Raw genomic sequence first — 23,597 nt, forward strand, 5'->3', positions numbered from 1 at the left:
GACTTGAAACTAAGAAGAAATACATATTTCCCCCCATATTTTAACTAATTATAATGCTGTGTTTTGACTTAAGAACATGTCAGAGAAAATAAGGTATAAAGTGAGAAAATAGTAAAAAAAAAAAAAGAAGAAAAAAAGAGGTGAAAACCAATGAATAAATGGTGAATCTTTAAACAGTCAAACAATGAATACACTTTGAATGAAATTGTTGGATAAAGGTAATGGATAACCAGTGGAGTGGCAATATTTGAATTGGAGGTAATTCAACCATTTATTACAATCAGCTTTATTGTTATGACCAGATTGCTCACCAGTTGAATAGTTAGATTAGATAAATAGTTGAAACATCCAGCTTCTGTCTTTCCAGATGGTGGAAATGGTAAATTTACAACACATCACATTTCAAATAAACTTGAGACATTTGAAACAGGATAGCTAGTGTTTTGAAAATATACTTACAGTAAGATGCTGACTGGTTGGGTCACATCTCAAAAGATTGTTGGGAACAACTGGTCTCTCCATTTGTTCAGAATCAAAGTGTGGGTCTTTTCTCAGTGCTCTCAATATTTTAAGATATAGGCCTGTGAAAACGATCTTTACATTCTTTCTTAAGTCAGACCATTTTACAAAATGTACCCATAGTTAAACAGGAAAATACAAGAAAATATGCAAACTGTTATTCTATAGCCCCCCTGTTTCATGGAAAGGTATTGTCTTAAAATTGTGGTACGAGATATATTTCTGCATTGACATCATCTCAGAGATAGAGGGCAGTAGAGATCAGTGAAGCCCATGTGCCTATTTCCCATATTTCTCCTAAACCTCTCTCACCATTATTTAAATGTAACTTTTACATTGAACCCCCAAATATGATTTAATTCTAATCTCAATAGTTGTTGGGGTTTGTCCATTTTCCCGCAAATCTAAAACATTACATTTCAAACCACAGGTTACAAGTTGGATGTAATACTTTTAAATCATTGGTAGTAAGATTTAATCTAATTCGTTTTTTTACATAACACACAGAACATGTCATTGGGTATTGTAGATTTTCTGTTTTGCAGTGAGTTACTCCAGAAATTCTTCATAAATGTCACTGAAATGTGTCTCCATGGCAGGCCACTAATACATCATGATCTCCTTGGGGGCGTCCTCTGTAGGCCTCTGCTGTTCTCTCCGGAGTGTGTAGGCTGCCTGGTCGTAGATGTAGATCATAGCGATGGCTACCAGTGAGAGCACTGTGTAAAGGATGACCAGGTAGTATCCGAGCATCATCTCTGTCGACTCGTTCCTCAGGTCTGCTGGAGTCATTCCCGCCGAGTGCTTTACTAACTTCTCTGCCATTCTGGTCACTGTCAGGTTCACCGCAAATAGGATGAGGACCAATACAGACAAACATGCTGCAAGAGAAAGTGAGAAACATGATATACCTGATAGGAATTCCATCAAATTGAAATGTTTCTACACAAACATGTTGGCTAAAATAAATGTACAATATCAAAATGCATAGAAAATCCTTATATTCTTGTAAGTGTATATATGGATTTGTATGTTTTTGCATACTTGTGTAGAAAGGCCTATACATACACATGTTTTTATCTGGGTGTGTGTGTGTTTTATGAATGTTCCTTATCTCTAGTTACCTGCTTATTTTTATTCAATGTTTTGTTGGGCAAGTTTCTGTTTTTACAGTAAAAAATGTGTAATGGCGGATTTGAGGAATTACATTTGTAGCGATTTGATCTTTTGGTCTTTTTGTTTGTCTTTTCTTTCTTTCTTTTTTCTTCCTTTCTTTCTACACTTGTTTGTGTATGAGGTGTTGGGAAAGTGAGAAATAAGTGAAATGGATATTATTGACAAGGAACTGGATTATTTTCAAGATATTATCTGTGTATTATTAAAATGAAAATAACATTTTTAAATCTCACAGTAAGCATCATCACCACCAATAAATCATGAATCACTTTCCCCAGCTTTGCTCAGGGGCCTCAACTCCTCGACGCTTATTGCTCTGACTTTGTGTCACTTACCACTGAGCGAGCTGCAGACATATAAGCCAATCGGCCCCATGTAGGTCTCATATGGGTTGCTGACACTGTTGTACAGGGAGATAAGGATGCTGCAGGCAGAAAACAGCAGACACAGGGCCAACAGGCACAACACCAAAGCGTGAAGGACCACAGAGGGAACTTCTCCTGTTTCCACCAACTTAGGAATCACTAAAACACACAAAATCACAATGTACAAAGTCATGAATTTGGGCTAATGTAATTAAGTACACCTTGAATGCACTGCACTATATGACAAACTGCATGTAAATCTGGCTAGCAGCAATGTTCAAGTTGGTTACCTTGGTTGGTTATTGGCTAATGGTTACACAAGCCAAAATATCGTTATGAAATCATAAAGTGGCCAAAATCTGATCAGATCATTTTCAGACAGGATTTTATATAAATGGATCAGGACAAAAAGTGAGCAAATCTTTTTTTCTGAAACTTTCAGAATTTCTTTACACAGATGGGACATATTTTTATGTAGAACAGAAATGAAAATGTGGACTTTGCATAATAGGTGACCTTTGAGAATACTTTAGACAGAAGAAAGTGGGGCACTGCTTCAAGAAAGACATGCTGCTGTGGAACTCTTTCGATGTATTGTTAGTGTTGTTATTGTAAGCAAACATCTCAGAGACAGTTAAAACAAAGGAAAATCAAATCAAAAGTATAGGAATGGCTTGATTCGAGAGATGTTTAAGGGATAGAATATATACCTTCAAATGTCTCTGCTTTTCCGAACAAGGGGCAATAGTCTCTTTTCAAATCCCCCTCAAAAAGCTTCCAAGTGATCAGAGCACTCCCATTGGTGAAGATATCTCCAGTTTTTGTGCACTCCATGGTGGTCTCAGCCCACTGTCTTGACATGGAGTATCCCAACACTAAAACAGCGAGGGAGGTAGCCAGCGCACTGGACAAGAAAAGCAGAATCTTCATAATGGAAGGCATTATTGCTGTATTCCAGTTGCACTAGTTCAATCTAAATCCCGGCGTCTCGTCTCTAAAACTCGGATGAAGCCTGAGAAGCAGATTAGGACCCCCTGATCCTCTAAAGACTCTGGGTATGAGCTACCTTCCTGGGTGGAGTGGACTGCTGGTCATAAAATCTCTTGATTATGGCAGTGACCTTTGGTTAGCAAAGAAAACACAGAGCTGGTTGTCATGGAAGAGACAGCAGTTTCCTCCCTGCGTCATCTGTGGCCATATTTGTTATCTGAATGGTCTGCGATGATTGAGAAATATTTTCAAATTATTTTCTTAATTGTAAGTACTAACAGTTGATACAAAATAAAAATATAGCAAAGCTGATTCAGTTCTTGCCTGAAATACATTCAAGAAATGTTCTTAGAGACACCCACACTTTGAGGGAACCACGTTCACAATATTGGGTTCAAAGTCCTTTTTTCAAATTATAGGGTCATAAAACATAACGCAGATTAATTATTTACCTGACTCCCTAAAAAGAGTTACTGGAAGTCGAATGGTCATGATCTCATGTGAGTGATATAATCACGTAATAAAGCCATGATAAGGGGTTGTTATTATTGCATAGAAGATATCAGGGTTGGTTCACGATTAGAAATGTTAAAAGTGCAACATTGTTTTTAACAGATATTATTTTTCAGTTAAAATTGGCGACCTTGTTTGATTAATAAAGAGGAAAAACACAGAGAAAACTGACCTCTTGGTGTAAAATGATAGTGTTGGTGATAGTGTTGGTGCCATTGACTTATGGAGAGGAAGAGTGCGCTCTTTTCCAGCGGGATTTCCACCACTTCCTGGTTCCTGTTAATGGTAGACAATGTGTCTATGCTTTTATGAAATGCTTCTATAAATCCTCTTTCCTTAGATGTAACTACAATAAGAAAAGGTTCATCATTTTAGCAACATGTTTATAAAAATGTATTTCATACATCAGGGGTTCCCAAACTTTGCCATGCCAAGGACCCCCATATAGCATTATCCTCTGGCGGGGACCCCCCTGTTGCAATTTTTTTTTTAAATGATGTCTACAAGTGCCTCCCGATGGAACATGCAGTGCGTTGCCACTACATTTGGGGCCTTCTGCCTGATCGAAGCTGTCACTCCGCTTTCTTTGCCTGACATAGCCCCACTGCTCCATCTGAACATACACCCACACAACGAGACCTGTCAAGTCCGTTTGAGATGATGTACTTATCTAAAACTTGGAACATTTCTCTTCATGTGGTCCTACCTTCCAGTGCTTTGCAAAATAATATTTCCTCAACAACAACAAACATTCACTAGCTCTCACTTGCTCCAAAAGCTAAGCAGATTTTCACTCGCAGTAGCGGCAGCTCGATTCTGATCGGCTTGAAGGGCGGTCGTGTGATTCAAAAACCAAAAATATGAAAATATTGGCATCAAAGGACACATAGATTGATAGATATGTAGTTATTAATAACATCAACAACAAAAAAATCAAACTTAAATAAAAAAAAAATCCTGTTTCCCTCAAACTTTGAGTGACCCCCCTGGCGCCCCCTGTCGGCCCCCCGGGGGGTCGGGGCCCCCACTTTGAAAAACACTGTCAGACATGACTTTCATACATTACATAATAAAATGTATGAATGGACGATTATAATGTGTCCTAACCATTTTTTAATTTACAATTGTATTAAAGTCCTACAGATCACGTTTGATAAAGAATCATTTTAACTTTTTACATTTTTATTTCATAACTTACATTCTTTTTTCATAGTGTGGTACTTTAGTTATGAAGAAGCAATGATACATTACATTACACACAATGATTCAAATCGTAAGAAACTCATTCAAATCATAATTATCAGTGAGGTTGTTTTTGACAAATAACGTTCCGCATTGTATTCAAACAGGAATTAAATTGACAATTACAACAACTGTGGACAAACTGGAGCACCTACACTACAGTAAGGAAGCAGACATGTTGTAACACAGTGTGTGACCAGACGGTGGCTCCCTTTTCCTCTCCAGAACAGAGAGGACCGTGCTCGCTGACAGCCAGTTGTGTTTTGTAGGAGTAAACACAAACTCCTCCTTCCCGGTGACAGGCGGCAACACTGAAGCATCGCCTCGCCTTTTCCAGCCCGGTCTGCTCCGGGACTAACCGTCGGTGCCATCAAGGTGAGTGATCTCATTACTTCGTGTCATCGCTCTGTCTTTTGCATCTCAATTTTCGCGCAGAACACGTCAAATTCCAAGTCCTTTTTTTTCTTCCAGTCACACAGAACGCCGTGTTACCTGTCCGTTACGCACAGCAGCGCGCGGCTGATTTTCACCCATTTCAGGTGCGTTTTTAGCTTTTACGTTGCCGTGAATACATTCCTCGTTAAACCGGCAATGTTTACCGTGTTTTTACATTCTGAGAGCTCTCTGTTTTACTACCTGCAGCAGCCACTTCAGTCAGTGTCAATGTGGGTAAATGGAGCAAGAGTTTGTGTCCTCCCCTCGTGTTTTTCCTCTCGTTTGTATGTTTGTCTTTCATTACAATGAAGATTTTGAACGTTTGCTTCATATTTGATGACTAGGTGCTTGTCTATGTGGGCTGCAGTTGAGCCGGTTTCAACATGTAGGGAAACATATTGGTACTTCAGATATGATGGATGGATCTGCTAAGACTTGTTACTGTAGGAGGTCTCCTCAAGGTGTTTGAGTTATGTGGTAAGATCACTAAGATGTTGACTCTTGCTTTGGTTGCTTAATGTTGTGTTGGCTTCACAGGTTTTGATTAAGTCGTGGTTGGACATGATATCCATCTCCAGAGGGAGGGCAGGTCTGTCCCCGGGGGGGGGGGGGGGGGGTCAGAGGTCAGGGTCAGCAACACATCAGCATCCTTGGAGCAGATTGTCTCCAACAGGCAGGGAGCTGGGTAAAGGGAAGAGGAGGTTAACCGTGTCGGACATTTGTCTAATCAGACCATGGAAATGAAAAGTTAAATGAACCCAGACATCATCAACATTGTGCTCCACTGACCAGCCACAAGAGAACTTAAGGACTCTGACAGCCTGTATTCCTGAAGACGCTTTAATGTAGACATCATTATGAAACTGAAAACATCAGAGAGATACTGCTAGATTCTTCTTCTTCTGCTAGTAAATCTTTTTAGACCATCTGACAGGGACATGTGTTGCATGCTGAGCAAGGCTGCCTTCAGGATAAACAGAGGAGAAAACAGACACATTTTAACATAGAAAGTTGAACTACTATCACAATAATAAGAAATGACCCTTATTTATTTTGAATACAAAATTCTAACAAGCCAAAAACAAGGGTTTCGAGTTCAGCCCCTCGCTGTCTTTATACTGTAGGACCTTCACTGAAATGTGTAACAGGTTGCTGTCACTTCTAGTTCTGCTCCCTTTCCACTGAAAAAGGCAGCATTTTCAAATAAGTCTCACTTTTCTTCATTCTAACTTAAATAAATAGAACTAGAGCTCCTAAGTTTGATCAAATATTTGTCAACTATTAACTCATTTTATGATATAAATAAGTTTGAGTAATTCTTTAGGACCAGAAAGAATTGTCTGATTCAAGCATCTTAAATATGAATATGTTGTTGTATCTTTACTTCTCCATCAAAGTAAAGTAAATATCTAAAAATCGTGAAAAAACTGCAAAACACTTCCACACGCATTCTGACATTTTATAGAACACAATCAACAGATGAATCAACATTGAAAATAATATTCATTTGGAGCCATACAGTACAATCCACTTTTTATTACACTTTTTAATAACTAGTTAAAAAACATTTTTCCATATTTATTATAACACACCTGGCTGCATTAAACTATTTAGTGTATGCAGAAGTATCCTCATTCATCTTGATTTAACTATGTTATCTCTTCTGTCCTACATATAACAGCGGTGATTTTTCAGTGTAAATTCCATATCAGTTACACAGGTCGTTGGAAGAAGGACAATTACTCTGGCAGAAGCTAATAAGGATTCATTGAAATAAATAAATAGTAATCGCTCTTGGAGACAAATGAGACTGTGGTGGGACGCAGGAAGAAATAACATTTAACTGCTGAGTGCTGTGTGCAGATTGATTCGGCTTCTATCTCGTTTCAATTTATATTTGCCTCCAGTTAAATGTCTTACTCTTGTCAGGCCTCTGGAGAAGAATATCAACTGTGCAGTATATCTTGCGCGATGATTTCACTGTGATAAAGAAGGTTGTTTTTACACATTCTACATTTCAAAATGGAGCAAAAACTCAACAGGTTTCTAATTGCAGTAGCTATTCCAACCTGCGTTTAATTGTTTTTTTATCACACTGCCAAGATGTTATTTTTTTTCTTTTTGTCTGCTATAGTTAGACCTGCAAAAAGGCATATTGGTATGCTTGTCAGGTGCCTGTTATTGGTGCGTGGGTGTGCCACTGTGTAAAACGAACAGATGTGGTGATTAATGACATCCACAGCGAGGTGGAGAGTCACGAATTGTGCATACCTGGAGTTAACAGCTTTCTGGGTATAAACTTTAAATTGCCAGCCTGGAGTAAATCCCTGAAGCTCGCCCACCCTCTATCTCTGTATCTGCCACCTCTCTCTGAGTCTAGGAAACACTCAGAGCCTGACTTTTTAAACTGTGAGACTACACGCTGTGCTGCGCACTCTCTGAGGCTGCAACCACATCAACTAAACTCTGCTTGGAAGTACACTTTTTTCTCAAATAGGCGGAGAAGGAACTAATTGGTATAAAGTCCCGACAATTAGTGATGTGCCTGGTTTGACCCAGAACGTGTCAGATCCTTGCTGGCAGAAATAGTTTTAGCCAGCCTTGGAGAGGGGCTCATGAATAAAACATTAGGACTTTCATAGTGATCTTACTTTTAATACAAACAGCATCTGACCTGTTCTTTTTCCTTAGTGGGAGCTTGTTAAAACAAATTAAGCTGCAGTGTGTTGCAACCGTATGCTTGTTTGTGCTTGCGGATAGTGCTACAGAATGCAAACCCTGCAGTCATCCTTTGGATTTTGGCATCACGCTTACATTATTTATTAACGATAAAACCTATTACTGTTCAAGCAGAGTGAAGACATGTTAACTCCTCATCTAACCATTCAAATGGATTTAAAAGAAAGCAATGAGTAATAGGAGGAGTTGTGTTCAGCCAGTAATTGATGTGACATTGTAGTCAAACAGAAACTCTGAACTAAGACTGGACACTTTGCCAGAATAGCAGCAGTGAGCAGGGAAAGCAGAAACTGAGCCTGTGAGCGATGTATTGCTTCCTGCTTGGGAGAAAGGATCCGGAAACCCCCGCAGCCTCAGAGAGAGGTGGGACCTCAGTGACACTAAGAAGGTGTGTCTCTGTCAGACCTATCCAACACATGGCTGTCGCAAGGACAGTCTATCTGCAGCCCACACACACACCCCCTCACCATCTGATCTGTGTTGCTCCAAGGGCCACGACTGCTGTGGCTGGGGAACTGAGATACTGCTATGGTGGCTCCTGATTGATATTTGTGCAAACTCAAGCTGTGCAGATTTGTATTTGTTGACTATATCTGTGTTTAAAGCTTAGTTAGGCCACTGCAGGCCTGAAACAGCTGGACAAGGTTTCTCCCTTTAAAGCTGCGTCAGAAGAACTCACCCACCTTCTGCTCAAAGGAGCCATTGTAAGTTGCTGCTCAGAGATATTGAGGCTGAACACAGAAGGCACAACAGAAAGACGGTCCTTAAGGGAAAAGTGAATACTAAATCAATCTGTCATTCCAAAACAGTGCTACAAAAACCACTCTGTGTTGAACCTCTCTTTCGACGGAGAGATTACACTTTTTTGATGATGGATTTAGTGCCGTGTCAAGCTGAAATTCAAAACATTTGATGACTAAGTCAAATGCGGTAATTTGCCATTAGGGATTTGGACTATCATTTGAACATTGGAGTTGAAAGCAAAAGCAGACCTGTAAAGATTAAATTGTCTAATATTTTGAGAAAAGTCAGGACAATTAATCATGATTTTTGCGCAACAGAAATACATCTTTGTTCCTGTAATCATCTTGTGACCCCTCAGTTGTATCCTAGGACCCTTCAGGCTTGGGAACCACAAGGTTAAACCTCCATCTGGTTTGAATAAGAGAATATGTCCCAGGGAAGTACTGCATGATGTCACTTGTCAACATCTGCCTATAATAGTAATATGGGTGTATTCCTCCCTCCAGGCAACACATAGTTTCTCTATTGTATTGCTGTCAGTTGCTACATGAGCGCATTACAAAGTACACCAAAAAGCTCTAAAAAGACTCATTTTGGGAGATTGAGCTGGTGACCTTGCAGTTGTTTTTTGAGTCTTGAAGGGGGAGAAACCCATTGTTGATAAAACCTTTTAAGACCTGTATGTTTTGTCTGCTTTTTTTAGCCTTTATAAAAAGCCATAAAGGAAGCCAAAGGTTCTATACTTACCATCAGCTGCTGGTAGAGGCAGCACGCTGACAGATGTCAGTTGATAACTCGTATTCTGTTGAGTGCTGCCTTTTTTTGTCCGAAATATGGCAACCTAATTTCGTTGATCGCTCAGGGAAAGCAGGGCGGAGTTCAAAAGAGATTAACTCCCTGTGCTATATGGCCTGGTTTTAACTGAAGTGAAAGCAAACATTTCATGCTCTGTCTTAAAAACCTTTCAGTGTACTTTATTTTTATCTGAATGAAAGACCAGGGAAAAACAAATATTAGGTTTTCTCCTCAAGACAAAGGGCGACCCACACGCTGAGAACATGCTTAATATTGCTTTGACATCCAGAAAGAATAATACTCAGCTATTGTGGATTTTATTTGAAGGCTGTTTGTTTGATCTTCACTCTGAGATGCAATCATCTTATATGGACGCAAGAATATAACACCCACACCTTCAGAGATAGCTTGATGTTTAGGATCATGTCTTCGGGGTTAAAAGACGATGCAAAAAAGGTGAAACTGAGGCCTAAGTATTGTACATGTGTACATGCATGGAAACATGGAAGTTTCTTATTAGTACTTCTGTTCATTTAGTTGTTTAATTCCCTCAAATCAACGTTATTGATCTTTAATATTCTTAAATGTTCTTGATCTGATGCAGACATCTTGTAAATGGTTCAAAGAGCAGCAGGCTCACAAAGAAATGTTGCATATAGAAAGAGTGATTATCCCCTCTCATTTCCGCTGCAACACATGGGAGAGCAAGAATAAGAGTGAGGGAAAGAGGAAATAATGGTTTGGCTGTGTCACTACAGCTGGTTGTTGACATGGAGGAGTACAGTGCTAATGAATAATGGATGCTTACTAAGGCAGCCCATTTCCTATTCATTCTTTCGAGGCTGCTACACACAGGGAGTTGTGTGTGATCATCATGTCAGCCCTTCAATATATTTTCATTGTGCTTTTCAGAAACATGATGCGGCTTGAAGGCACCGGAGTAACTCCTATAAAGTACAACAGGCTTATTCAAAATAAGGGCTCATTTTTGTTTGATCGTTGTGTCAAATACAGAGCAACAATTTTAACCCACCCTACAGTCAGTACTCTTTTCTCATTCATCTATCTGTTTCCTTTTAACATGCTTGTAGTAATTAAAAGTGAGCTGATCACATCACAAATTCCCGCAGTGACAGCAAAGGCAGTAATTCAATGTTTGCCTTGTCACTTTTTGTGTTAAGCTGATAGGATCTCTTTAATTCAAAGCACCTTTTAACTTCTGACTCTCCAGGAAGCTTTATAGTGTTGAGGTCTGTTTTGACTGTGATGGATGAGTCTAAATGAGCGCCGTTAGATGCGGCAGTAGTCAGGGGTTAGCTGACATGTCCTGCATGCTGATCGGGATGTGAGGCTCAGGCGAGCAGCAGAAAGCGTTAATGTATGGTAGGATAATCACAGCTGTCCTGGCTGATATATATGACCAAGGTTAAGGGCAGCCTGGATCATACAGTGTGTCGAAAATTAAACGAGGGGATGGACCTTGGACATGCTTCAGCTTATTGAATTCCTGTCAGTTTTTAAAGATTTAATTTCAGCTGCTTTTATGGGATGGTGTCCATCTTTGTGTGGAAAGAAGAGGGGATATGTTTTAGATAACATACAAAACAAACACCTACAGTATAGATGGAAGGAACATCACATGTGTATCACTGATGATAGCCTCAGGGATGAAGGCCTTGTCAACTTAAAGTCCAGTATTTCTCTCTTATGTCTGACAACTTGCTGATTGGAATGAACCAATATTGATGAAGCCCCATAGAAATAAATATAAGATTAAGTACAACACAGCAACTCTGTAGATGGGTTTTCAGGCCAAAACTGGTATTGATATTTGAGAGAAACATCTAAAAACAATAATAGCAGCATTATTTTATTAGACATGCTAGCTCTAGGGATGTTGGCCTGATCCAGGACTTTCCTCCAGAATGAAATATCTTCAGATTCTTTTCAACAGCTTGCTTTGTACTACCTTATTTGGTAACCCTTAGTTTTCTTGCTCTAGGCAAATGTAATTCATAAGTATACATAACAATGAACATAACCAAAGGTAATCTAAACCATCTCAACTCAAATCTAAACTATAATTAAAGAATTCATCCAAAAAGGCTGCAAAACATTGATATACTGCACTTTACTCTTAAATGCCTATCAATGTCAATATGTCAATGGTAAGCTAATATCAGCTGATTTTGTCTCGTCACAAAACTTCCATTGTCTAACCTTGATGTGCACCCAGTACCCACATGTCACATCTTTACAGATTGTGCTGTAAACTCATGGTTTGTGCTGGGTGTATGAGGGTTCAATTAATGGGGTTCAGTTTATGTGAGTGTGACTTTAAATCTTGATGGAGATTCGCGGGGTTTATTGATGTGTATAAATAGAGGGGATAAATAAATTAACGTCATTGAGATTGAGGAATCAGGAGAGGCCACTAGTAAGTGTGATTATTATATTGAATGTGATTTAATGTGTATGGGATATGTGTGATCCTAATTGGTGTATTGTTGTTGTCCTTTTTCTTCTAAGGTTAACAACTTTTTTTAGATTTGATTAAATCATCAAAAGTAGGAGTTGTTTCCGTCCATCTTGATTCCACACATAGAGTACTGTCGGGAGATAGACAGTACACTGATGAAGACTTGAAGTCTGTCATTGGCTGCCAGTACTGCTATTTATCCATTCATTTTGTACAGGACATATATTTACGACTGTTGAAATGACACTGTTTGATTTATAGAGCGTTTCATTTTCCTAATGCTGATCAAAGATGTTGTTCCAGATGCCACCTCTCCAATAAAATCCTCATATCACATTACTCAAAAGTGTTTGGAATTTGATTAACGTAATTGTTTGCTTCAAGCAAGTTAGATGGGCGCTTCTGGTCTCTTTATAGTGTCATCACGCCAGGTATTATCCATCAGAAAAGACATCATAGTCATCAATAATAATTCTGAATAGATAATACAATTTCACAAGTCCTCTTGGGAAGATTGGATTGATTTATCAATGTAAACACATGCCACACCACGACTTTGTCGCACTGACCTTCAGATCTGGAGATGTAATCTGTAAGTGCAGCAGGGTTACGAATGAACAAAACAAGTCATAACTCCACATACATGCTTCCTTTCTTTATTTATGTTTGTTTGTTTAGGTTTCCATGCTTATATACAAAACTAAATAATGCTGTTCCTATAAATTGAAGCGTTTTGTCACACTGTTGACAATCACACACTGCCAAAGCCTTTTTTATGCTCAGCCAGAAACAATGCCAGATCCACACCAAACACTTCCAGTCATGGAATATTTGTTTATCATAATTACAGTCAGCTTTGATGCCAGCCGAGATTCAACCATCAGGACAAATGTGATGTTTTTACAGAAGTGAGAACCAGTAATTGGATGGCAATGCCATATAGATACAGAGCATAGGGCTAATTGTCAGCTTTTCAATTAAACTTCAAATAGTGTTAATTAAGTGTTGGCATAAATCTGCAAAAAATGTGAAATAGCTGGGCATTCATGTGCTTATGAGATGGTTGGAAGTCAATTGTGTTTTTCTTTCATCTTTCTCTTTATTTATTTGTTTGTGTGTTACGGGGACATGGTGGTCAAAATGGTTGGGCTGCAGAAATCAACACATTTGGACTTTTGTTGGCATGTAAAGTTTGTGGGAAATGGGTTTAAACTAGGTCTGCAACTCAATATTTTTAGTAAATATTTATGTTTCCTCAATAAATGGAGTAGTTGCAACTTGCTTTGTCTATAACAAACCAATAAACCAACAAATCCTTGTTCACTAGAGTGTAAGGACACATATTTGTTGTGGTGTTATATGACCTGCTGATGAATTTAGGTTATAGTGTAGCACACTAAAGCCTGTATAGACCGAATCACATATAAATAACATCACTCAAATCTACAAACCTGGATGTAAAAGACGTGGTTATTATGTCTCCCTAGAGCTGTTGATAAGCTCTTGAAGATTTTGTGCTAGCTATAGGGTTGATATTTGAGCAACAAATGCTAAAAACCTATTTCCTCTTATATCTGCCCATCCTCCCTCTTTCAAAGCACCTTGTAGAGTGAGACAGTTGTGATGTGGATAAGAAGTGTTTTCTCTTCTGCTCATGAGAAGTGTTTTCTCTTCTGCTCCTAGCGCTCTAAGAAATGCAGGCAAGGTTAGAGATCACAGTAATCATAATACTGATGTGTCCCAGAGCTGGATATCACACAGTGTTTCTCTCTGTAGGCCCACGCTGTCTGTGGGTGGCTCTTCAGACAGACGTCTATTTTACTGCTGGTGAATTATGAATTGTTGGAACACTCCCCCTCCCCGCACTCACTCTCTGCATCTGGAGCTGTAAACAAAAGACAAACATACATTATGGGACTTGTGTTTTTAAAAACGAGGAGAGTCTGCTTCCCCTGTGGGCTTCCTCCATGTGCTGTGTGTTTCCACAATGAATACTTTGTTATCCTGCTAGAAATTACACGGCCCCTTTTACAACAACCACAGGGGATGGCTTCATTTGTGTTGTTTTTATTTATAAATAAATCCAACCATTTCCTCCTTTGCTGTCTTTTGTTTACATGTATTTACCATTACCTGCTTATGGTATCACTGCCAGTTGATTTCTGTACAAAATGAGGTTTCTATGAATGGATGTTGGAGATTGTACATTTTTCTGTAATTAGATCCGGATTTTCTTGTTTATATTTTGCAAGTGCAATCTTTCTTGGCTGTACATATTTGAGCCTTTCATCCAAACTGGTGGGCAGCAGAGCGTGACACATGAGAGACCCTCTGTTTTTCTGCGGAGAGGGGCTCAACCAGGAAAGGGTTTGATCATCAGATCGGTCTTCCCTGGAGAGGGAAAACGCCTTGCTCTCTCTCTGAAGACACTCCCTCATTTGCAGTGTTTTATGACTGTCTGGGATGAGCTAGTGTAAGATGTGGAAGCAGACAGTGGATGCTAGGTCTGCTGGCTTTGTTAGAAGCACTGCATGCTGGGATTTGGTCCCTGAACAGGGACTGGTTTTGCAGTGCTTATTTGTTGTGTTGTATTTGATTTGGGACAGCTGTTGAGTTTCTTTTGTCCTAGGCAGCATTTTAAGCCAAATCCCACTCATGGACAAAGCTCTAAAGTGTTAGCAATGTATGTCCGACTAAGCTGAACTTCAACAGGAAATAAGTAAAAGGCTCTCAGTTCATTGCTGGACTCTCATATCCAGCAGCTGGGCCCCAGCAGGGGACTAGTTAGCTGCTTAGTTAGCGAGAGAGATGCCTTCAGTCTCATGGTAGAACTCATTAGTGCAGACTGGTTTAAGTCCATTTTCATTATGCTCAGCTGGAGCTACACGCTGCTTCTCCTGTGGCTGCTCCGGTAAGCAGTTGGTCCTTCGGAGCTCTGCACTCATATCCTGAAACAGCCAGAACTCCTGTGGCTCTGGGTGATTGTTTTTATTAGTCTGCCTGCGGTAGCTTGACACCACCAGCCACCGCTATGGCTTTAATTTTCCAAAAGCTCCAAAAATATTGAAAGGTGAAGCAGAGGGTTGTTTTTATAGCTTCCCCACCCATGTTGTTACTATCATATCATTGTGGAGTATGATATACAACCTACACGCTCCAGGCCACACATTTCCCCCTGCATTCCTATGCCTGAAATTGGTTATTGTGAAAATGTAAGGGGGGGCGGGGGGGTTGGGTGTGAGCTGTGACGGGGAAATGAAGAGAAAGAGAGAGAGAGAGAAAATAGGGGGTGGGTATATATATACCACTTCAAAATACAACCACCAGCACAACTGGGTAAGATGAAAAACAGGGAGCTGTGGTGGCTGGTGCCAAAACACCTCCCCCATGAGGAAGAGGAATGTTCAACACATCTTTCATTTGCATGTGTTCCATTAGGATTCCTTCAGATCCTGATGGGGTGATGGTGGCACGGCTGCTCCTGGCATCTCCTCTCTTGTGGCTGCCAGACATGACATGGCCGTGCCAATATGTGGTTCCTGAGCCTGTTTTTTTGGCTTTATTTATTTTTTGGGGAGTAAATTATGCAGTCTTATAAGGCATCTTTTTATGTGTTTACACTTACCCTTGAGCTTATATATAACAGCACAAATTAAAGTATTGTTTGAAATATGTCATTTATCATGCAAAAATGCAAAACATTTGATGCTTTAAGCTTCTTACAATGTGAGTTATTCCTGTTATTCTCTATATAATGTAAATTAAATATGTTCAAGTTTCGACTGTTGGTCGGACAAAACAACTTAATTAAACACATGTCCTCAGGATATTATTTTATAAACTTAACACTTACTTTGATGTGACCTCAATAGGATTAATACTGTGTTAGTAAGATTGCGCACCCTTCACTTAATTTATCGTTAAGATGCAACATCGATAATGAATTCAGTTCCGTCATTTCATCATATGAGAACACTCTCCCTTAGAGTTATCACCTTATCTAGACCAAACATGTTTTGCTATTTACATTCTTCCTGCACAGATCATAGTTATCATCTGATAGCACAGTTGCTCTCTGTTTATCTTGCTTTCTTGCATACAGACCTGAAATTCTCTAAGTTATTTTAATGTTGCACATTTGTGTTGGAGTTCCTTGTTAAAATGTAGCTCAGCCTTTCATTGTGTGGGGGCCGTCCTTTTTCTGTCGTAAATCAGTTAAATGAGCTTAATCTGCTTAAAACAGCTGGCGACCACTGCGTTCAGGCTGAATTCAGGTTCAATAAACCAGAACTTATTATTTTATATTTACATTTCTATGATGAATCTGAGCAATGCACTTTTAACAGCCTATTTCATTGCTGTATGATTGGCACAGTAACTCTGAAGGTCCTTGTCAATATATTCAGCCATTAAAATAAATATTTGTCTAGTTTTTTTCCATAAATAGAGATCATTAAATAAGGCGTTCAAATCCATGTTCTGGAACAGTAGGTGGGTTGATTAGCAGGAGTATGCTTTTGACCTTTGGATTCTCACCAGATTTGAAACGATTTTCTGTCAACAGTGTTTGATTCCATAATAAGTGCCTCTCCAGTTTTAAAAACAATACACTACTCTCATGTACAGCCTGTGATCACAGACTAAGTCATTTGGTTATAGGTGATGAGTATTTCATATGAAGTTTAAAGACTTAAGGCTGAAGCTACTCGTTCCAAGCAAATACGTATCAAATCATAATTGTTTTGGGCGCCAAATAGCTCTCGAAAAGCTTGGAAAAGACAAAGGTGAGATTTAAGCATTTTCCTTTTTTGGACAGTTTGACAGTGATAGGATAGGCATGGAGAGGAGGGTAACATGCAACAAAGGTCACCGGTAATGTTATGTTGCACGTGCTGTAGACAGCTGGTTATTATTGAACAATGGGAAAGTGGTTTAGAAATTAGTAAATTTTAAATCTTGTTTGATTTCTCATATTTACTTTGGAAGTGCAGTTCATAGATTGTGTTTGCTCTAATGATGAAGCAGTGCTTCCACTTAGTAAGTGTGTGATGAGAATGTTGGCTTTGAAAAGACAGTCAGTGAGCCTGAGGCACTTCCTTTTGAAATGGTTTATGCCTCATCACCAAAGATGAGTCTAATTAAATTAATTAAAGCCAGCCACTGTAACTGCTCATAAAATTTCCCTCTAAATTGATTAGTTAATTGATGAGCTAGACTTTGGTGTCTTAGAATCCCTTAACTGAAAGAAGATGTATTCATGAAAAATAACAGGCCAAGCTTGTTTAATCATCAATCACTACTGTAGGTTCCTAAGAAAAAATGATGTTGTGTGTTAAAACATTGTGTGACTTCACTAATCCACGGTGCCATTTCAGTGAGCATTTGTTCTCGTTGTTGATAAGGTTATGGCATAGTGTGAGAAAAAAGCTGGAGTGATTTCTAACAGCCTCCCTCTGAGCCACGTCAGCTGATTGGCAGCTACTCTGATGTCATTTGTTTTTGTGCGGCAAGGACAGGTCACGCTGGCTGATCTGTATTCCCTCTCTCTCTCTCTTTCTTTCTTTCTTTTTTTTTTCTCCCACTTAAGTCTCTCTCCCCGCCCTACGCCCCCTCACGCTTCAGATTTTCTTGTCTTTAGTTCTTGTTTACTGTAACTCCCACTGATCCTCTCTTTTGTGTCTTTCTTTTGAATTTCTCCCTTTGAAATACCATTAAACATTATTATTGTGGACAAATGAATGCTAAGGAAACCCAAGGTAGAATATCTGTTTCTTTAATCTCCTAAAATGACTGTTCATGCATGACAAAACCCTATTTCCCACTGCTCTGATTTATGTTTGGTGCCATAAGAAAGAAACATTGGTACTGGTTTTTGTCTGAATATCATTATAGTGCAGATTTGTATACATCACTGTAGAAAATTACCTAAAATAGCTGAGACAGCAGAAGACAAACAAGCTATTTAGTATATTTCTGAGCTTTTGCTTGAGATTGTATAGCGAAGAAAAGTGTGAAAAATAATCCACAACTAGTCTGCTTTATAGGGGAAGATCTTTAGAGTCTGTAAGACTCAGTGTAAAATTATACTTTTTTGTGGGGTCTAATAAATGATCACAACGGTCATAAAGCCTGCAATCACAATCTATGTCGGGATGTCTAGACAGTTGGGTGCCAATTGTTTATCGCAATAAAGTGCGACTTGTAGCGCTGATGGATCCTGCAAAGACATATTCTGTTAAAATTGAGTCTGTTTTTTTTCTACAGAGCCATGTTATAACAATACAATCTTGAAAAGGTGCAGCCTAGAGACTATATTGCCATTTTGACCTGTTTTACAACATTTAACTAAACTAATAGGATAATTGGAGTTGGTGTTTGAGTCGTAATCTGACAAATCCAGTCTCATTCTGGGGGATTCTGGGGGACCTTTGGCCTCTCTATGGGCTGCCAGGCCTGCCACTTGTCTTATCACTCCCGATACTACTAGAAACGACTCCTCTTTGTTACTGTGCGGTACTGACAGTTCTTGGGGAACAAAAAGTACCATTGTCTCTCATAGCTGCGGCTGGGATAGAAGTAATCTGTAGCTGTAGAGCTGCCTCAGGATTGCCATAATCCAGATTCCGTATTAATGACAGTCTAATCCGCACATTTCTGGCCCTCTGGAGAGGCTGACATGGCATCTCTGTTGTTAGTTGCTTGTGTAATGTTACTGATTCAAAAAAAAATGAAGGGGACTGCTCAGGGCTTATGGCACAAGGGATGTAATATCCTGTTCAGATTTTGTCAGCTGTGTAAACCAAGATGCTGCATTTGTCTGATACCAGCACAGACAATGCAGTACTGCCATGTTTCTGGACTTATATTGTTTATCCCTTGATTCACTTTAAATTCAACCAGCTTTTCTGATGGCAAATTGTTTCTTTTAATATATTTGTTTACCTTCCATTCCTTAAATATTCATGCCTGAGACCAGTGTGGCTGACAAACACAATATCTGCATGCCTGTGTTCAGTGGCGGCTGGTGGAAAATATATTTGGTGGGGCTATGGAAATGGTGACAAAACCATACTAGGGCATTTAAAATCAGGAGACTAAATACGAAGTGTGTGTGTGTGTGTGTGTGTGTGTGTGTGTGTGTGTGTGTGTGTGTGTGTGTGTGTGTGTGTGTGTGTGTGTGTGTGTGTGTGTGTGTGTGTGTGTGTGTGTGTGTGTGTGTGTGTGTGTGTGTGTGTGTGTGTGTGTGTGTGTGTGTGTGTGTGTGTGTGTGTGTGTGTGTGTGTGTGTGTGTGTGTGTGTGTGTGTGTGTGTGTGTGTGTGTGTGTGTGATACTTGCCAACCCTCCCGATTTTCGCGGGAGACACCCGTATTTCTCCCAATTTCTGACAAAATCAGATTTACTCACGACTGTTTCCACTCAGACTTTAATACAGGTACACCATTGTTTGGTTTCCATGGTAGCGCGTCTCTTTAGCAGCGCGCGCAACTCAAAGTCTGAGAGGGTGAGGAAGATGAAAACTGAACAAGAATCGACAACTCGACCCTCTGATCACTCCTTTCCTGTAAAATACAGGTCCAGCCCACACATATGCTCCATGGTGCCGCAGGCCTTGCCCTTACAACTACAATAAGCATGCAAATGTTAATCTACAGCTCCGGCGATCCACTAGCACCGGAGTCTACAACTGCAGACGCAGCCATCCCCTACTGTAGCGTCACCTTGGATACAAGTCTAAACAGACACACAGGCCAGGGCGCTGAAAGGGCGCCCTTTGAGCATCAGATCTGACGACGCTGATTGGCTGAAATTATGTTTCGGCGGCATAGTTTTCAGATAGCAACAGTCAGCTTGTTGGCTGCAACTGCTCTGGCTGAGGGCTCTTTTCTACCGCCCGGACGAGAGAGGGTAATGATACACGCTGCGGCCAGGCATGAAACATGTGACTTATCAGTAACTTTAGACATCGTAAAACAATTTTAAACAAGATTTTATTGTAGATTATACATTTTACTGATACCAACTATATAATATTGACCTTGTTCTTTAAAAATAAAAATAAAAAATATATATTTTTTGGAAAGATATTTTTTTATGAATTTTTAATTTTTAATGACAATCAAACATGTGGGAAGAGGGGGGGCGGCGCCCCTAGCGCTCCTATGGACCGGCCGCCACTGCCTGTGTTCATCACACCAAAGGACCATGGGGGTGTGTTTGCTCATCCGTGCACGACCCGCAGCGAGGGCAAATTACATGAATGGTGAAATGGGGATCCTCCACTGCGTGCACTCAGAAGGGGCTCTTTTGCTCTACGTTAGACACAAAAGGATACAGACGTAGATGAGTAGACGTGTGTGGAATCCATCACACAGCTGCTAGCTTGGCACAATGATCAGTTACATCCCCCCCTCCCGGCACCAGAATCCCTCCTTATCTCCTCTCTTCAGAGCTGCGTACGTGTCCCTTTTGTTTACAGCTCTTTCCAATGATGCACAGCATAATCCCCATGACAGGTAGAAGTAGCATGATTCTCTGACAAACTCCAACCTTTCATCACTACAGTGATGGCCAAAACTGATACTACAGCTAGCAATACGACCGCATGCACATGCTAAGCAAACTGAACCTGGTGTTTTCATGTAGATTTCTTAAAGAACTCCTTCCAACATATAGACAGGACAATTACAAAATCTATTATTTTCCCTACGTTTTAATTCAATAAACAAAACAAAACTATTGGTCAGAGTCAACATCTGTTAAGGAGTGAAACAGTCAGGAAAAACCACACATTTGGTACAGTACCTCCAGCTTAACATGGTAACTAAAACTGTTTGAATACCCATCTGCAACCCATCTGCACTAAAGCCTGAGTCGTTTTCTGATTTGCCCAGCCCTTTAAAAAAGTGTCTGGTTTATATGAAAAGCTTCTGTTTGGTTGTGAAAAGCTGCAGCTTAGTGTGCCTCAGAGTAAAAACCAGGGAGAAGCTGACTTTGTGCTTTGTGTTTGATCAACAGTAACATGGATTGTAAAAAAGATAAAGGGTTACAGAATATCTCTGGATCCAAGCACTGTGATATTTACTGTAGCTCTAAAGTCTGATTTACAGACATGTCAAATATTGTAAGGGCATTGATGTTTTGGATCAATGGAGGCCAACAACAAAATCACGAAAGGCCTCAGTTTATATAATTGATGTGAACTGTGATGTGGTAAATATTTAAAATGTCATTAAATGACACTGTGGTTCACTGGAAAGACAGTATTTGACATTCATCACAGCTTTTAGCTTCCCTAACAGGAAAACAGGTCTTATGACGTTTGGAGTTTTGCTGCCTTCTCAATAATACATTTGTCTCTTAAGGACTGATCTTGCACCAGAAATGAAAGAACACATTTAACGATAAACCATAAATAATGTGCATCATCTAGACATATAAATCAATGCCCTGGAAATAAATCTCACTCATCAATGTTTCCTGAGCTCATCTATCAGTCTCCTGGGCTGAATGTATCACCACAATATCAACGCAAAGCTTTTTAAAAATGTAACATTATCTTGAATCAGCAGTCCTGGGTTGTATGCGCAGAAATCAATGGTGTCGCAGCTCCGGTGTGACTTGCCATCCGTCAGTCCGCTGGATGACTGGAGCAGCCAGTGGATGATGTGCTGAATGGCCAATTTCCTGTTACCTGTTTTAGATAGAGCACAACAAGCAAGGCTTCTCTCCCAGCTCTCCAGATCATGGTTTCCCTCTGTTTCGCTGTAACTGTTAGGAAATAGATTAAAGTAACACATCAGGGTATTTGCATTTGTAATCTGAGCCCCTGAATATTTTGCAGGCCAAGAAGAAATCCTGTTTTTGATATTGTTTTTTTGTTTGCCACACTGTAACACAATACTCTGAAGAACAGGACTCAATTCTCTCGGGACTGTTGGTGAAATGAACAGCCTCTCCGCAGAAAGAGATGTTATTCCATCTTTACTTTCTTTTTTAAGAGTATATTGAAGTTGTGGTTACTGCATGTGCCCCCAGCCCTACTCATCTAATCCTTTTGCCCTCCAAGCTGCAACCAGTGGCCTGCAGTATGTTTTATGTTAAATGTTAGCAGAGTATTTACAAGACTGCTTCCTGGAAGGAGGGTCCGGTAGGGGGGTACTAGTTCCCCTTCTATCTGATGACTAGATTGCTGTATTTACTTGAGCGCACAGCCCTGCCTGTAGATCAGCTGAAGTGATGCCTTTGAAGAGAAAGATACAGAGCCTGTTGAGAACCTTGTTTCAGCTCCGTTTGGTTACTACTACAGACTGAGTGGATGTTAGCCTGTAAATCATCCATATCCTGTTGATTTAAGTTTACAGGGCGTTCTTCCTATGAGCTCCTACTTCCTGTCGTAGGCATACTTTCTTCAGGGCAGTATAGTGGTGTCCTGCTGTTGTAGTGAGATCACAGTTCACTTGACTTCTGTGATGCGTTAACTATAAGATTAATTACAACATTAAACCATTCTTAACTCCCTTAGGCTGCATTTCTAATGAATGGTACGGTGCAGCTCTACTTAACTTGACTTGACTCAATGCGACAACCTGAACAAACCCTTCATTTTTTAATAGTCAAGCTTGTATCAACAATGACTAAGATTTTTAAATGTCAGCCCCCAAAACTAAGCTTTACACCCTACAATTGACACAGTCTTGCTTGTGTTTCATGACGTAACACCTTTTTTTGCCTATAAGCTGGTCTAAGTCAGCTTTGGTCTTATATTTTTCATTACTTTTGGCACTACCAGTAACACTTTGCTCATGGGTGTTAGCCACACCCAGGGTTCGAGTTATGTGGGAGCCAATGGGAGCTGAGCTCCCATAAGGAAGGGTCTGAGCTCCCACGGACGCAGTGAAATCATACATCTGTGGGGGTCGCTAATACATTACCAACAACCATTATTTTAATCAAAAATAATGCATGTGTCAATGTAATGAGTATTATTTACGTTAACGAGGTAAATAGGCTAAAAGAAAAATGTGTGCGTGTGTTTTAAAGACCCCCATAGAGCTCAGTTTGTAACTCGAACTCTGGCCACACCCACATTAAATGTTCTAGGTCATAGCGTCATAGCTCACAAAATGCAGTTTTAGTGAACCATTTCCTTCTCTAATCTGGCTTTATATGCCACACAATTTAGCCGGTGTTGAGCAAACATTGACATCTGTGTTAGCGTAGCCAGAGTTGTCACACTTGACAGGAAAACGGCGCATGCAGAGCTATTCCAAGAATGGCTCCAACTCTTTCACTCTCCTATAACCTAGTCTTTTTGTGAGTGGGGGGTTTAGTCATTCCCTTGGCTCTCTATGTCTGTTCTCTTTCTAGTTCTCACAGACCGGCTAATTTTATAACCCCTGTGATTGGATGTTAACCACAGTTGAAACACAGGACATGATCTAAACTATCTCTCTTCCTGCTTGTGGACAGCAAGTCTTCTGAGTCAGTTTTACACAATCACAGAGTTCCTCTGACCACTAACCAAAGTTGTAAGATATACACGGACTGGAGGGACAGGGGGTGTTTGTGTTTTATTATTCATAGAGCCTACATCAGCTTC

The 23,597-nt window shown here is 39.9% G+C and overlaps 2 protein-coding genes across 4 annotated transcripts in view; one reads left to right on the top strand and one right to left on the bottom strand.

Moving 5' to 3' along the window:
• Positions 1-246: 246 nt before the first annotated feature.
• clrn3 (clarin 3) lies at positions 247-3,160 on the bottom strand. Its single transcript, XM_079659464.1, has 3 exons — positions 2,771-3,160; positions 2,031-2,219; positions 247-1,400 (listed from the first exon to the last, which is right to left on the bottom strand). Exons 1-3 carry the CDS (start codon positions 3,000-3,002, stop codon positions 1,123-1,125), a joined length of 699 nt encoding a protein of 232 aa, XP_079515590.1. The 5' UTR covers positions 3,003-3,160; the 3' UTR covers positions 247-1,122.
• A 1,869-nt stretch (positions 3,161-5,029) lies between these two features.
• ptprea (protein tyrosine phosphatase receptor type Ea) overlaps positions 5,030-23,597 on the top strand; it is a 52,103-nt gene continuing 33,535 nt past the window's right edge. For 2 of the 3 annotated variants that reach the window (XM_079656889.1, XM_079656891.1), the window contains exon 1: positions 5,030-5,180. The gene's annotated coding sequence lies outside the window, so the exon portion shown is untranslated. Of the gene's footprint in view, positions 5,181-5,276; positions 5,345-23,597 lie in introns of all 3 variants that reach the window. The other variant, XM_079656890.1, reaches the window with a different exon arrangement.

This window comes from Notothenia rossii, assembly GCF_949606895.1.
Source record: "Notothenia rossii genome assembly, chromosome: 11".
In the NCBI taxonomy this organism is placed as follows: domain Eukaryota; kingdom Metazoa; phylum Chordata; class Actinopteri; order Perciformes; family Nototheniidae; genus Notothenia; species Notothenia rossii.